At 38.2% G+C, this 15,523-nt stretch overlaps 1 protein-coding gene across 1 annotated transcript in view; it reads right to left on the bottom strand.

The window, feature by feature from the left end:
* ERAP1 (endoplasmic reticulum aminopeptidase 1) overlaps positions 1–15,523 on the bottom strand; it is a gene marked incomplete at both ends in the record, with an annotated part of 32,485 nt that overhangs the window by 2,913 nt on the left and 14,049 nt on the right. Inside the window, 9 exons of the mRNA XM_084233074.1 lie at positions 1,858–1,939; positions 2,336–2,476; positions 2,909–3,070; positions 4,952–5,136; positions 6,342–6,498; positions 8,093–8,276; positions 8,789–8,868; positions 13,702–13,856; positions 15,421–15,492. Coding sequence (XP_084089200.1) covers positions 1,858–1,939; positions 2,336–2,476; positions 2,909–3,070; positions 4,952–5,136; positions 6,342–6,498; positions 8,093–8,276; positions 8,789–8,868; positions 13,702–13,856; positions 15,421–15,492 — 1,218 coding nt within the window. The remainder of the gene's footprint in view (positions 1–1,857; positions 1,940–2,335; positions 2,477–2,908; positions 3,071–4,951; positions 5,137–6,341; positions 6,499–8,092; positions 8,277–8,788; positions 8,869–13,701; positions 13,857–15,420; positions 15,493–15,523) is intronic.

Genomic DNA, 15,523 nt, shown 5'->3' with positions numbered 1-15,523 from the left:
CATCTTTGTAGCCCCAGAACCTGAAACTACGCCTGACGTAGAGTTGTAACATGTCTTGAGTGCATTAATGAGAAAAAATGTTTCTCATCTACTGGCAGCCGTCTTACCTGGTCACAGCCAATGGACATGACCAGATATACCTCTGCTATAGAATACGTCCTAGGAGTTCTTGCTTGAGTTATTATGTGTAACTAGTTGACAAGCCTTGGTAAGACAATTGGAAACCAGTGAAGAACTAAGGGATATGACTACCCTTCATTCTTTTTGCATTTTCAAATGCTCTCCAGACTACACAGTAGAACTATTCCTGAAAAATTTAATATTAGAACTCTCAATTTTCATCTAAATGCAACATATTTTTTTTTTCAGGCTCAAAAACTTATATTTTTTTTAATTTTTAAAATTTTTTTAATTTAAATTTTATTTTTATATTCCCCTTAGAATTACAACCCCCTTATTTTGACCCTAAGCCCTCCTTCCCCCGCCCCCCAACCCCCATAGAGTGTCTCTGGTTCATAGCTGTTTGTTGATTTTGATATTTTCTTTCTTACAGTTATTCTTTTTCCTGGTCCCTTATTTAAGTTTTCTAGATTCCTGCTATGAGTGAGACCATCCAGTATTTTTTTCTTTCTGGCTTATTTTGCTGAGCATGATCCCTTCCAGCACCATCCATGTTGCTGCAAATTGCATGTGTTTATCTTTTTTGAATGCTGAGTAATATTCCATGGTGTATATGTACCACATCTTCTTGATCCAGTCATCTATTTTTGGGCATTTGGGTTGTTTCCAAAGGTTAGTTATTATAAATAGTGCTGCTATAAATATAGGGGTGCAGGTGCTCTTTGCAATTGATGTTTCTGTGCCCTTTGGGTAAATACCTAGGAGTGGAATTGCTGGATCATATGGAAGCTCTATGTTTAGTAGGTCAAGAAATCTCCACACAGCTCTCCATAGTGGTTGGACCAGTTTGCACTCCCACCAGCAGTGCAGAAGAGTTCCTTTTTCTCCGCAACCTCGCCAACATTTGTTGTTGCTAGATTGTTTAATATGTGCCATTCTCACTGGTTTAAGATGGTATCTCATTGTAGTTTTGATTTGCTAAATGCAACATATTTTAAAAGGCATGTGAAATTTGTTCTACAGTTGTACTACAGGAATCATTGTTTTAAAAGGGATACTGTAAAACAATGGCTTACATGTCAAAGTGCTTAATTTAAGACTGGGAGAAGATCTGCTTTGATGGAAGGCTATATGTTTCATGGTTCCCTCTTACCACACAGTAAGAATAACTCATACTGTTTTCTCATTTTTCCTTGACTCTAGGAAGCTCTGTATTAAATTTAGAGTTTAATGGCAATAATTATCCTCAGCCTATATCCCTTACAGTTACCTCTTTCTTTCCATTATGTAACTTTTGTTCTTTAACATTTCTTTTATAGATGATCCTTATAAGTTTCCTCAAGTTCTTTCTGAAGTAGAGAAATAACAGGCTATCATGATAATATTCATTTAATAATGGAGATTGCAGACCTGCCTTCCACAATAGCTGTGTAATTACTTCAGTTGTCTGCACCTCTAATGCTCACTTGTAACATCTTAAATAGGAGCTAAATGGCTGAAGTTTTTAAAACCCTAACATTTTTAATAGCAGGAATAGTACTTAACATGTTTGGAAAGAAGCATAGTTTTCTCTAGTTCAGTTGTAACATTTTTGCTTATGTCAAACACACCATCTAACAGAATCTAAACAGAATGCCTACTAGGAGACAAAATCCACTTCTAACTCATCACAGCCTTAAAGTATTTTGTCTTACCCACATTTATTAGCTAATGTCACTTAAGTTAGTAAAAGTTTACCTCTTCAAGTCGTGCCCTTGTGGAGAATTGATTAGTTGTTCCCATTACCATGTAGCTTATAGAAGATGAGCCAAGATCAAACCTAGAAAAGGAAGTTGCCAAAATGTATTGCCAATAATCACTGGATATTTTTTTGTGCCTCATCTATAGTAACAGTTAACTAAGAACTGGTTAGGAATGAAAAGACATGATCCCTACTCTCCAGTGGGTTAAGATCTAATGGCAAAAAGTAACACAAATCAACAGCTGAATAAAATATAAAATGCCCTAAAGAAAATGGCGAAGGTGGTAGCGCTATAGGAACCAGATCAGGGCAGACTCAAGCATGGTGAGAAGGAAAGCTGCAAAGAGGTCAGTCCCTCTATCTCTCCACTCAAAAACCCGGTTAGTAAGTATTGTTGTATTACAAGCAACAGAGCGAAAAACCAGCGAAGCCAAGACCTTTTCCAGTCATAGTACAATTTTTGTCACTACTTACTTTTGTACAAGTTTATTCCAATTTTCCCTCAGAAACTTCCAGGCCAACGGATATCCTACTCGGTTTCTGCCAATAGTTGAAAGAATATCTGGAAACTCCTGAGTTTTTATTATATCTCCCTTAAAACTTTGATCTAGTAGCCTAAAATGATTAAGAAGAAATGTCAACTGTGACTAGGCCACACAAAAGTTATGATTTCAGTAATCTGTGAAAGAAAAGTCAATATACCAATAATAGAGACAATAAAGGAAAAGTAGGTAAATACATGATAACCACATTACAGTTATGTAATAAAAGCTAGTATCTATGTAACATTTGCCACACCCATTCCCATAGTCTCTCATTGCTCCTAAAAGGTATCCCTAGTCTATATTTCTAAACAGGTTATTTTAACAACACACAAATACATACTCCTTTAAATATTTTTTCTGATACCTTTTCTTAACCTACAACACACATTAGATGTGTACCCACTTGCATGAATGTTCCCAATACAACAGGCAATTCCTGGTTAGGAGAACATAGGAAAATACAGGAGGCTCTTGGTCAGAAGAACATAAATGAGTCACTCACCATTGAAGCTTTTCTTTATCTTGGCTGATACAAAGGGCAGATTCAATTTGGTTTTTCTCGGAACTGGACAAAGATGACTGGTATTTATTGAAAAGAAATTCCCAGCCTTCAGGGTCCTGGGCTCCCACTACAAATACTGCCATGGTGACATCGTTGGGCAGGCTGTGGAAAGAACACACCCGCTGAGAGTCAGAGGGAGGAGTGCCATCTGGAGGTGTTACGGTACCAGTTATGAACTGATGAGCTGCCCCATGATCAAGCAGCATACCTGGAAATGTAAACAAAAATAACCTCTTTCCTTCAGTAATATGAAAGATTCAATAGGAAGTATCTAAAATTAGCTCTTTCATAGCTCAAAGGGTAATGTGAAATGCCACTTTTAAAAATACCTACATACTTAATATTCCTTCGTGATGCTGGGTGACTAATAGGTAGCAACTTTTCAAACCAATAGAAATAAATTCAAATTTAACTCAAAGAAGTTCCCACACAGCAGCCAAGAATCCAGCAGGACTACTGTATGAGGCACATGTGTGTATCATTGGGTGTAAATAGTTCCTGGATGATCACAGCTGGGACTACATCATATAAAAGAGCTTCTGTACAGCAAAAGAGACATTAACCAAAACAAAGAGACATCCCACTGATTGGGAGAAAATTTTCACACACAATACTACTGATAAGGGAGTGATCACAAAGATCTACAAAGAGCTGACTAGACTCAACAAAAACAAAGTAAACAATCCAGTCAAAAAATGGGCAGAAGAGCTAAAAAGACACTTGTCCAAAGAGGAAATGCAAATGGCCAACAGGCATATGAAAAAATCTTCAATATCCCTAATAATCAGGGAAATGCATATCAAAGCCACAATGAGATACCATCTTACACCAGTGAGAATGGCACAATATTAAAAAAAAAAAAAACCAAGCAACAACAAATGTTGGCCAGGATGTGGAGAAAAAGGAGCTCTACTACAATGCTGGTGGGAGTGCAAACTGATCCAACCACTATGGAAAGCTGTGAGGAGGTTCCTCAAACTATTTAAAATGGAGCTTCCATATTTTCCAGCAGTTCCACTACTAGAGATCTACCCAAAGGACACAAAAACATTAATACAAAAGGACACCTGCACCCCTATGTTTATTGCAGCACTATTTATAATAAGTAAAACTTGGAAACAACCCAAATGCCCAAAAATAGATGACTGGATCAAGAAGATGTGGTATATATACTCAATGGAATATTATTCAGCAATCAAAAAAGATAAACTCATGCTATTCCCAGCAACATGGATGGAACTGGAAGGGATTATGCTCAGTGAAATAAGCCAGAAAGAAATCAGAAAAGTATCGGATCAACAGGCAACAACTATAAATCAGAGACATTCTGCAGGGTAGGAGAAGGGAGAAGGATCAAAACAGGGGAGGGAAAGCACCAGGGACTATGGTGGTGGTGCACTGGTGAATTGGTGGTGGGAATTTCATGGGGGCTACACCTGAGAGGAGAAAGCAAACATTGTACAAAAATGAAGAATAATGTAAAATATATATATAATAAAAATATATATAAATAGTTCCTGGATGGGATTTAAGCCCCAAATATCAAAGAACTGAAGAGTGGCAAGAATGACTTTCCCACTAGAGGAAGATCTGCCCTGCTTAGACCAGGCTACTCTAACGCTGCACATAAGGGACTTTGTAGAAAGCAGCTGTGACTATGAGATGCATCAGCTCTGTTTCCATCCACCATGGCTGTCTCAGTTCTGGCGAGGTTTATGTTCTTGTCTATAAAAAAAATGGGAAATTACCTAATTCCATTCTAATTGTCAGATATTTGACTTCTGTGCATAGAAGTTTCCCTCCTAGCATCCCTCATCACTGTCTCAATGAGAAAGACATGGTTAAGACATGGTTAATCTTAAAAAGCAATACATTTCCCCAGAAACGGCAGTGGAGAGACTTGTGAGCATTTGTTTCTTCTCCCAACATTTAGCAGAAAAGAACCTTTACATGATAAAAATTAGTTGTCGGGTAAAAACAGACCTCAGATTTCCATTGGCTTCCTTCCACTTTCTGAAATAGCCTTCTGCCCTCTGCACGCAGGGCTGGTACTTGCGCACACAGGCGAGGAGGAGGAGCTGGCTCCGCAGCATTCGCTCCGAGACAGAGCCTTCATCTGTCCAAGTCTGCTTATCGATGAGGTCCCTCAGGAGGCTGATGAGGAAGGCCTGAGAGAAAGCCACTTGTCAGTTTGTCCCAGGTCACCTCACATTTACATATTCTAGTATACCCCCAGGTGACAGATTAAGCTTTAGAAAATATTAAACTCTTGATTTAACCACTATGTAATTCTATTTATATTTAATTACAAATATGACCCAAACCAAGAAATGAGGAGACAATGGTTTTATTTTGGATGAACTGCCACATTTTTTAAAGATTTATTTATTTATGCATACAAGAACTGGGGTACAGGCCAGAGGTGTGGGGGGTGAGAGAATTCACCAGAGACAGAGCGGGGAACAGAACAGGCAGATCCACTGAAATACACTGCTAAAGGGAGCAGCAGGTGAGTTAGGAGAGGTCTGCTGTGCCATGTGGGTATCTCCCCGGCCTGCCGAGATCAAACCCACACTGCAGAGGCTGTGGATAGCTTCACAGTGCTGTGCTTACCCATTGCGCCACCAGGGAGGCCCCTGAACAGCCACATTTAAACTAAAAGTTGACGGCCTTCCTGGTGGCACAAGGGGTTAAGCATAGCACTGTGAAGCTATCCGCAACCTCTGCAACATGATTTCGATCCCCAGCCAGCCAGGGAGCTACCCACATGGGACGGCAGACCTCTCCTGTCTCGCCCGCTGCTCCTCTCAGCAGTATATTTTCAGTCAGTCTGCCTTTTCGGTTCCCCACTCTCTCTCTGGTGAATCTTCTCACCCCCTGCACTTCTGGCCTATAACCCAGGTCTTGTATGAATAAATAAATCTTTAAAAAATAACTAAACTGAAAGTTGATAGCACTAAGTTTTAGAGCAAATTATACAATGAAATTTCATGACATTTTGCCAAAACTAAAAATATGTGGTCTCTTCTTCAAGTTCCAGGGACCTGGAAAATCTTAATAGCCACCATCATAATGCAGAAGATGAAACAGAGGATTTGTAAAAAAGGGAATAACAAATCCATGAAAATTAAGTAGACTCCAACATTGCTATGGACTTAATGCCACAGTGAAACCAAAATCTCCATTATCAAGCCAAAAACTGACTTTGTATCTTACTTTCTTTTATAGCTCTACCATTACACAGACATTTTATATATGTGTGTGTATACACACACACACACATCCACACACACCATAAAATAGAACTATTTTCTACACCAACCCAAAAGCAAACCACAGTTACATCACTACTCAGTTTATTTCAGGCTTTTACCTTGAATTGAGTTTCCACTTCATCCATATCTCTTTTCTCCATTAACTTGTACATAGGTATCAGCTCATTTAGCCCTTGGAACACGGGCATGATTTCAGTTTCATGTTTCAAGTACAGGGCTAAATCCAGGGCTTTTTCAATGGATAGCTTTCCAATGCTGGTCAAGAGATGTGATGTTTAGCAGTTGGAAAAAATCCACAAATATCAATGCTTTACTTTTAAAAGATATTTTAATAATCTCCCAGCAAAACAGCCAATCAGGTATAAATGCCCCTTGTAAATAGTGACTGTTATGCTACTATCTTTTCAGTCACACATAACATCTGGCATGTTTTATACAGTGAAGGAAGTTTTCTATAACAGAGCGAGGGCTCACTTGTAGTTAAGGTGAAATGGAAGCATGTCAGCATCTGCCCCTTAATGAAACACTGGATTATATGAACTTCCAGAATAATATGGGGGTTTTGATCAGAGGTCCTTCAGAGACTACCATTTAATCAACAGTGTGTGAGTACCTAAACTCCACACATCCACATGCTCAGTGAAATAAGCCAAAAAGAAAAAGAAAAATACCGGATGGTCTCACTCATAGCAGGGATCTAGAAAACTTAAATAAGGGACCAGGAAAATGAATAACTATAAGAAAGTGAAAATCAAAATCAACAAAAACTATGAACCAGAGACACTTTTTGGGGGGTGGGGGGCGGGAGGGGAGGGATTGGGGTCAGAATGGGGGGATTGCAATTGTATGGGGAATATAAAAATAAAATTTATTAATTTAAAAAAAAGGTGCTTAGAAAAAAAAGAAAAAAAAATAAAAATGAAGCTGAAATAACAGTAAACCATCACTGAGGGTTAGTGTTAAAATCCTCAGTAGTGGTGTACATGCTTATATAAGAAAATGCCAAGCCCTCTAAAATTTAAGTAACACGAGGAGAGGAATAGTTACATTAGGCGAAATAGCTATCTGCATCCTCCATTGCTTTTAGTCCCCCTGGCAGGCCCAGAGTAGCCCAGTAAAAAGAACCAGAAGGAATAATTCACCATTTAGAGCAAAGGAACATGGGAAATGTGGAGAATGATAGAGTAATTTCTTCCACCTGCATGATTCCCCTTACAATTTCAATTCTGCCTGAATAATGAAGTTAAGAGTTTCAGTCTTGAGGATTATTTCCTTACTAACCATTATCATGGGGCAAAAATTGGATAGCATTTACTCTATCAACCACACAAAGATCATCTGACTGGGCCATATTTTATAAGCCCTACTCCATAAAGATGCTATAAAGTTCAGGTATTTCAGCTTAGAGGGGGAGAAAAATCCCTCCATTAATTTGAAGGATGTAATGCAAACAACTTAGACGGAGCCACCTGGTTGTCTAAGGAGACTTCAAGTTTGGTAAAAACCCAGCAGGGGAAAACCTACCCTGTTATATATAGCAGGAAAAAAAGGCTTTAGAGAGAAGGCAAAGGACTTTCCCTAGGTGCTGATCTCCTGGTTTTCTATACTTGTGTCTCAGTCTGATCCAAGTTGTTAATAAAGATTAAAATAAAGATTCCTTCCTTCAAGTTACTCAGCAGACAGGAGGTTATTTATAAGGCTAAAAGCAACCTTGGGTTGGTAGAACAACTTAAGGGAAAACACCCTCCAACTTCCTATTAGCAATCAATCATTTCCATCTTTAGAAGAGAATTTGAACAATAACAGCTGCTTTCAGAAATAAACCAAGACTTGGAGCAGTTTATATTACCTGACAAGCTGAAATGCATTGTTAATGAGACTGGCCCGGTCATTACTGCTGATTGCTGTGTGTGTTCCTTTTAAAAGGCCAGTCAAAGAATCCCATCCATCATCCTCATAATGCACAATGTAATAGCCATTCATTCCCACATTAAATTTGATCCATTCCACCTCTTCTGGGAGGATGAGCACATCTAGAGCAAATAAAATAAATCATAGCTTCATTTCCTCTCTTGACTAAGGAAAGCTTTTCTGACCGAAGACTGGACAAAAAACTTAAGGCAAATATAATACTGAGCAATTTCAATACTAAAGTGAGTTTTATATTGAGCACATTTCTTTTAGAAACCAGAAAACAGGATCCCAATACACAAAAGCCAACACTAGTTTTAGTCACCAATTTTGTGAGATTTATGGTTTTATACAAAGAATGCAGCCACATTTCAGGCCAAATATACACGATAACCCTGCAATGCTAAGAAAGCAATGACAAATTTCACTAATAATCCTTCATTTTTTTAAACATTACATAATTCAAATGTTCTAATCTCTACGTGGCAAGATATGGCTACTGAATTGTACTCTGAAAACTATCTTCTTCACTAGATATTGAAAGCCAAAGATTTGCTAATGATAAAGGTTGACCTGATCGTTTTTGGTTTAACCAGATAAATAGCAATGAAACTTAATTTCTACAATAAATTACCTGTTTTGGTCTTCAGCAAAAATCTCTGGACTGAGTCTGATTTGCTGGTTATGAATGTCAGTGGAACATGCCACAGGTACCTAAGGTAAAGGAAGATGGGTTCTTCATTTATTGTTATCAACAGTTTTAAATCACCTATCATGCACCAGGGACTGGCTAGCTTAGGAAATGATGATAACAGATGCTATAGCCAAGAGGTCGAAACATTATCAGCCTATTTTCCGGATTTTCAGGGGGCACTGACCCATGTAGGATTGATCCTTCTTGAAATCTTTGAGAGGAGCTAGGAATTTGGGTTCACATGACCTCGACAGACTTCTCCATGATTTTAGGCCCTGTGAGGCCCTCTCTGAGCTCCAATCAGACAAACCTAAGAACCGTGACAAGCAGCGATAGCACAAATCGACATGATGTGCCTCTTATATAATATACTAAAGTAAATAAATACAATGTCACTACTGTGGAATGCAAATTCCTACCAATGATGTATAGCATAACATGAAGTAGTAGCAGAAAACCCAAGTCAAAGAACAGGCTGTAAAATAAATGACCTGTTCTTTTCAAAAATAGCAAGGTAAGAAAAAGACTGAGGAAAAGTTTCCAAAAAATGAGATTGGGAGATGTGACCACTAAACTATGAATCAGAATGTCTTTCTCATTTGTTATAAAGATATAAGGATAACTGGAAAAAGTAGAATAAGGTTTATAGATAATGGTTTTGATAATTCATAACTCAGATAAATATAGTTTGGTTATTTAAGTGAATGTAAGGATTTGAGGAAAGGTTACATTGAAGTACATGGGGGTAAAGGAGCATTGTGTCTCCAACTTACTCTCAAACAGTTAAAAATGCTATATAGCAGCACAGAGAGAGAACATTTTTTAATGATTACCTTAGGTTACATTGAGAGGTTGTATTTTAGATTAGATTATATATTGATTTAGAGAAATTACATATATATGGTATACATATATAAATCATATAGGGTATTCTTTGGAATCTTACAACTTCTCTATAAGTCTGAAATAACTTCTAAACTTTTAGAAATAGCTTTCAAAGGGGGTCAATTAAGTTGTAACACCTCATTTCTAGTGATCTTTCTGTAGCATTAACTTGACAAACAGTTTCCAGGATCTAATGATAACTTCCACAGGAGAGAAATGAGTCTAATAATTCCCAGAAGTCACCTAAATATTTAGGTTTTTAACTCCAACCCAATGCTAGGCACTAGTTTACTTTTGTTGCAGTTGTTTAGATTGGAGCCAATTTCAAGCCATTAACAGCAAATTGTTGTGCTATCAAACTATAAAACAAACATGCTAAACAATTATATATTGTCAGCTTTACTGAGATGAACAAAGGTTTAAATTACCTTTGTTTTGTACCTGACCTTAGAGGAAGCATTTTCAGTTTTTCACCACTGAAATAATGTAACTATGGGTTTGTCATATATGGTCTTTATTATACTGCGGTTTCTGTTCCACCTATTCCCATTTTGAGGATTTTTTTATTATAAATGAATATTGAATTTTATCAAATGCTTCTCTACATCTTTGTCATTCCTTTTGCTGATGTGGTGAATTACACTGATCAATTTTTGGATACTGAACCATCCTTAGATATCTGGAATAAATCCCACTTGGTCATGATTTATGATTTTGGTTGAATTTGGTTTGCTAAGGTTTTTTGTTGAGGATTTTTACATGTATGTTCATCAGGGATATTGGTCTGTGTGTGTGTTTTGTGTGTTATCTTTGTTTGCTATTGTTATAAGTGTGATGTTGCCCTCACAAAATGTTTGAAAGCATTCCCCCTTTCCTCAGTTTTTTTGGAAGAGTTTGTTTGAGAGGGATAGATATTGTCTATGAAGGTTTGGTAGAACTCACTAGTGAAACCGTCTGGTGCTAGGCTTTTGTTTTGGGGGCGGATTTTTTGATTACTGTTTCAATTTCCTTGGCTGTCTACTTTTACCACTACCAGTCAGGATAGTATTGGAGTCCTAGATAGAGCAATGAGGCAAGAGAAAAGATATAAAGGAATCTAAATTGAGATAGAGGTACTATCACTATTTTTGATGAGATAAGAGAAAACCTTAAAGATGCCACTAAAAAAAAAACTAATTGAAATAATAAATCAGTAAAGTAGAAGGCTACAAAAACCAATTTACCAAAACCAGTGTTCCTACATACAAATAATGAGCTAGAAGAGAACTAAATCAAGAAAACAATCCTATTTACAACTGCACTAAAAAGAACTGCCTATAAGTAAACTTAAAGGAGGTGAAAATCTACACAATGAAAACTTTAAGACATTGTTAAGAGAAATAAAGGAAATGGAAAGATACTCCCTGATCATGGATTGGAAGAATTATAATTGTTAAAATGGCTAGTCTAGCCATGCAGATTTAATGGGATCTCTGTAAGGGTTTCAGTGGTACCCTTCAAAGAAATATAACAATCATTACTATAATTCCCATGTAACAAGAAAAGCCTTGAATAGCCAAATCGATGCTGAAAAAAAGAAAAATAGTGCTATCACACTCCCAGACTTTAAATTATACTACAAAGTTCAAAACAGTGAGGTATTGGAATAAAAACAGACACACAGACCAATGGAATAGAACTGAAAACCCAGAAATAAACCCACACTTATAATATGGACAGTTAATCAATAACAACGGAGTCAAAACTATACATTGGGAGAAAGAAAGTGTATTCAACAAATGGTGTTGGTTAAACTGGACATTCACAGGCAAAAGAATAAAACTAGGCCACTGTCACACCTTACACAGAAATTAACTCAAAATGGATTGAAGACTTGGGTGCAAGACCTGAAACTATAAAACTCAGATGACAAATAATTGCACCACACTGGTTTCAGTGAGGTCTTTGTAGAATCATCTCCAACAATTAAATAAAGAAAATAATGGGCTGAAGAGCTACATAGACACTTCCTCAAATGGCCACGGCACATGAACAAATGCTCATCATCACTTATCGGAGAAATGCAAATCAAAATCACAAGAAGATACCATATCTCACACCTGTGAGAATGGCCCACATCAAAAAGAATAGAAACAACAAAGTGTTGGCAAAGGCATAGAATAAAAGGAGTTTTTGTGCACTGTTGGTAAGAATCTAGAGTGATCTGGCCCTCATAAAAACAGAAAGGAGAGTTCTCAAAATATTAGAACAGCTCTACCAGACAATCCCATTCCTAAGAATCTACCTGAAGAAGGCAAAAACACTATTTCAAAGGGATACATGCATGCCTATGTTCACTGCAACACTATTTACAACAGCCAAGTTATGGAACAACTCAAGTGCCCAGGAACAGATCAGTGGATTAAGATGTGAAAAACAAAAACAAAAAAAGATGAAATTTGCCAATTGAATCAACATGGACGAAGCTGGAGGGGATAATGCTAAGGGAAATAAGTCAGAAGAAAGATGGTTTCACTCATATGTAGAATTATAGAGAATAAAAAAGATAAAACCATACCAATAACAAATTCTAGAGCACCAGTGTAGAATTGAGGCTACCAGATGGGGAAAGAGAGTGGGGAGAGCAAAGTATGGAAGGAGCCTCACAGACTATGGTGCAGGACTATGGGGGCCTTGGTGGTGGGTGTGGTGTCATGATCTGCATCAGAAGAGGTGTGATTCTATACCTCTGAGTCATATACAGTGTGGCACACCAATGTTATCACAATAATGTCAGTCATCTTTTGAGAAGATGGTGGTATGTAAGTCAACTTCATAGGATACATAAATTCTATTGAAATATTTTAGTGATAAAGGTAGGGGCATTATTTAAAAGATTTTTTATGCTCCTGTAGCAACACCTACAAATGGTTAATTTGTGTCATGATCAATAGAAGGATTCAATACTATAATTATACGTATGACTTGCTGTGAGCTCATTTATTGTCACATTTAATCTTGTGTTTTTCCACAGAAAGGATTTAAAATATCTATTTTGGGTTAATTTTCCAAAGCTGATGCTATTGCTTTTACAATGTTTTGTGAGAAAAAGAATATTTAACAGGAAAAAAAAAAATCAAAGGCTAAAGTGTGCCTGGTTAGTCGGTGGGACCCAGTGAGTGCTAAATGCTCAGAAGCTTTGCTTGCTTAGCACGAATTAAATCTTGTTGCCACTGAAAACTAGAGTGTTCATCCACATGGCTTCACTTCTGAAATTTACATCTACACCTATCAAACTTTTAAAACCAGAGTATAGAACACTTTCGGCTAGAATTCTTTCTAGCTAACACGAGAGACTGTAACAGCTGTTTTAATACCATTTCCCCATATTTTGCTGAAAGGCATTAACCATCATTTATGTTTAAGCAGAGAGTTCAGGACATGGGGCGAGGGAAGTGTAATTCATTCTTCATGTTTTTACTTATTCAAGATCTCGCTTCCATAAACAAATGAACGTAGAGTGGCAGGTGTGAGAAATTAGTTCCTGTTTTCAGTCAGTGTGGCGGTCTGGGTAACGAGCTGCCTGGCTGGACATGGCAAGTCCCTCGATGGACATCAGTGAACTTCCCAGGTTCATTGTAAGAAAGTTTTATCCTGCGGGCCTCTCCTGGTGGCGCAGCGGTTGAGCGCTGGGCTGCGAAGCTGCCCGCAGCCTCTGCAGCACTGGTTCAATCCCTGGCCACTGGCGAGGGATAGACCTCTCCTGCCATGCCCGCTGCTCCCCTCAGCAGTGTATTTCGTCAGTCTGCCTGTTCTGTTCCCCGCTCTGGTGAATTCTCTCACCCTCCCGCACTTCTGACTGTACCCAGTGCTTGTATAAATAAATAAATAAATCTTTAAAAAAAAAAAAAAAAAGAAAGAAAGAAAGTTTTATCCTGCAAGTCAGATGTTACAGCAGCAACAAAATTCGTTTCTCTTAAGAACATTACCCGGTTTCTGATGCGTCGTCAGCCCCTTTCATGTAGTGCTCTTGCTTCATATGAACATTCTTTCCTCTCATGGTGATGGTTATCAGGGGAAAGCCTTTCTGCAGTGTCCAGGTGTTCATCATGGTTTTCACATCAACGCCTTCCTGTCGCCAGTGCTGGTTTATACACAAAAAAGCAGAGATATGACCCACTTAGACCATGCTCTAAGAAAAGGCAGAACTCCAGCTTGGATTCACAGAGCTGCTACTGATTGACAACCTCCTCGGTGAAGCTCTTTCTCATCTGCCCCTCTGGCCCCCAGTCCTGCTCCTTCCTCCCCCACTTCCTGTCATCACCCCCCCATCAGAGCACTGAATACTGACTCTTCATTCTCCTCTGCACGTACATATCTTGAGAGCAGGTACAATATCTGGTTTTGTTTGACATACCTCAGGCTTGGCAACAGGCACAAAGCAGGCATGTTAATGAATGAATGAGAGAGACAGTGGCTAGTTTTCAAAACATGCCTCGCTATGCTGGCTGTCAGACAAGCAAGGAAGAGAAGAATGTATGGTGAAGGGGAGTGCTTTTACAGAGACAGCCCAAAGTCAAAGAGTGGTGAATGCAAGAGCATATAATCTTTTAAAATATTTTTTAAATATTGAAGCAAGAATAAAAGGGAAAATATGCTATAGGACATTCTAGAAACCAGTGAATCATTTCCAAAAAAGAAAAAAATTAATAAAGGCAAGAAAATAAAAACATGGTGAATAAAATTCTGGTAATAAAATAAAATATCCAGACTCACAAGTTCAGATAAAGGGAATCAGACTGTTCTGTGACTCAGATACTGTGAATTCTGTTTCTTAGCAGTTAAAAACCTGAGAAATGCTAAATTCAAATCCCTGCCCTATAATTTACTAACCATATGCCTTTTAATTTCATATTCCCAGCTGGAAAGATGGGGATAACAGTACCTCCCTCTTAAGTTTAGTGTGAAGAGTAAAGATGATACACTAGTACCTTATCAGGGCTGAGCACATGCCTGACATATAGTAACTGCTCAAGAACCCTTGTTGCATTGGGCCTGTTTCTTCATTGTTTAAAAAAAAAAAAAAAAGCAGGTGGGGGGTGCAGGGGGGAGGGCCTCCTGGTGGTGCAGGGCTTAAGTCTCAGTGCTATCAAGCTATCAGCAGCCTTTGCAGCACAAATTCTATCCCTGGCCAGGGAGATAATCCACATGGCGCAGCAGACCTCTCCTGTTTCACCTGCTGCTCCCCTAAGCAGTGTATTTCAGCAGATCTGCCTGTTCTGCTCCCCACTCTCTCTCTGGTGAATCCTCTCACTATCCACCCACACCTCTGTTATTCTGGCTTACACCCCAGTTCTTATACGCATAAAGTAAATCTTTAAAAAAAATAACAAATACAGTTATGGAAATGACTGATACATCTTGACTGATACACCCCTAATCTACACAGAAACATGTCATAAATTCACTACTTTACAGAGAGTGAAGCAGAAGAAATTAGTATCACTGTAGACTGTTACCAAAGAAAGCTACGCAACTCCCTGTGTAGATAATGAAGTAAAATTGTGAAAGATGATGATCAGTCTAAGGCTTTCTTATCTAGAGGAAGGGCAATATTACCAAGGATGTCAGGAAGTTTGGCAAAGAGCTTTCCTCAAAGAATATGGAGTAAAGAGCGAGCTCTAACACGTACAGTTGTAAATACTTACTGAGGTTGAAGATGAGTGTTGACCTCTAGAGCAAAAGCCTTCCATCCCTTGTGTGCCATCTGAAGGGCAAATCTAAACGGATAATAAACACATCACTAGTTTC

The sequence above is a fragment of the Talpa europaea genome (genome assembly GCF_964194135.1).
Source record: "Talpa europaea genome assembly, chromosome: 5".
NCBI lineage: Eukaryota > Metazoa > Chordata > Mammalia > Eulipotyphla > Talpidae > Talpa > Talpa europaea.
This window is presented reverse-complemented; position numbering and strand designations above follow the sequence as displayed.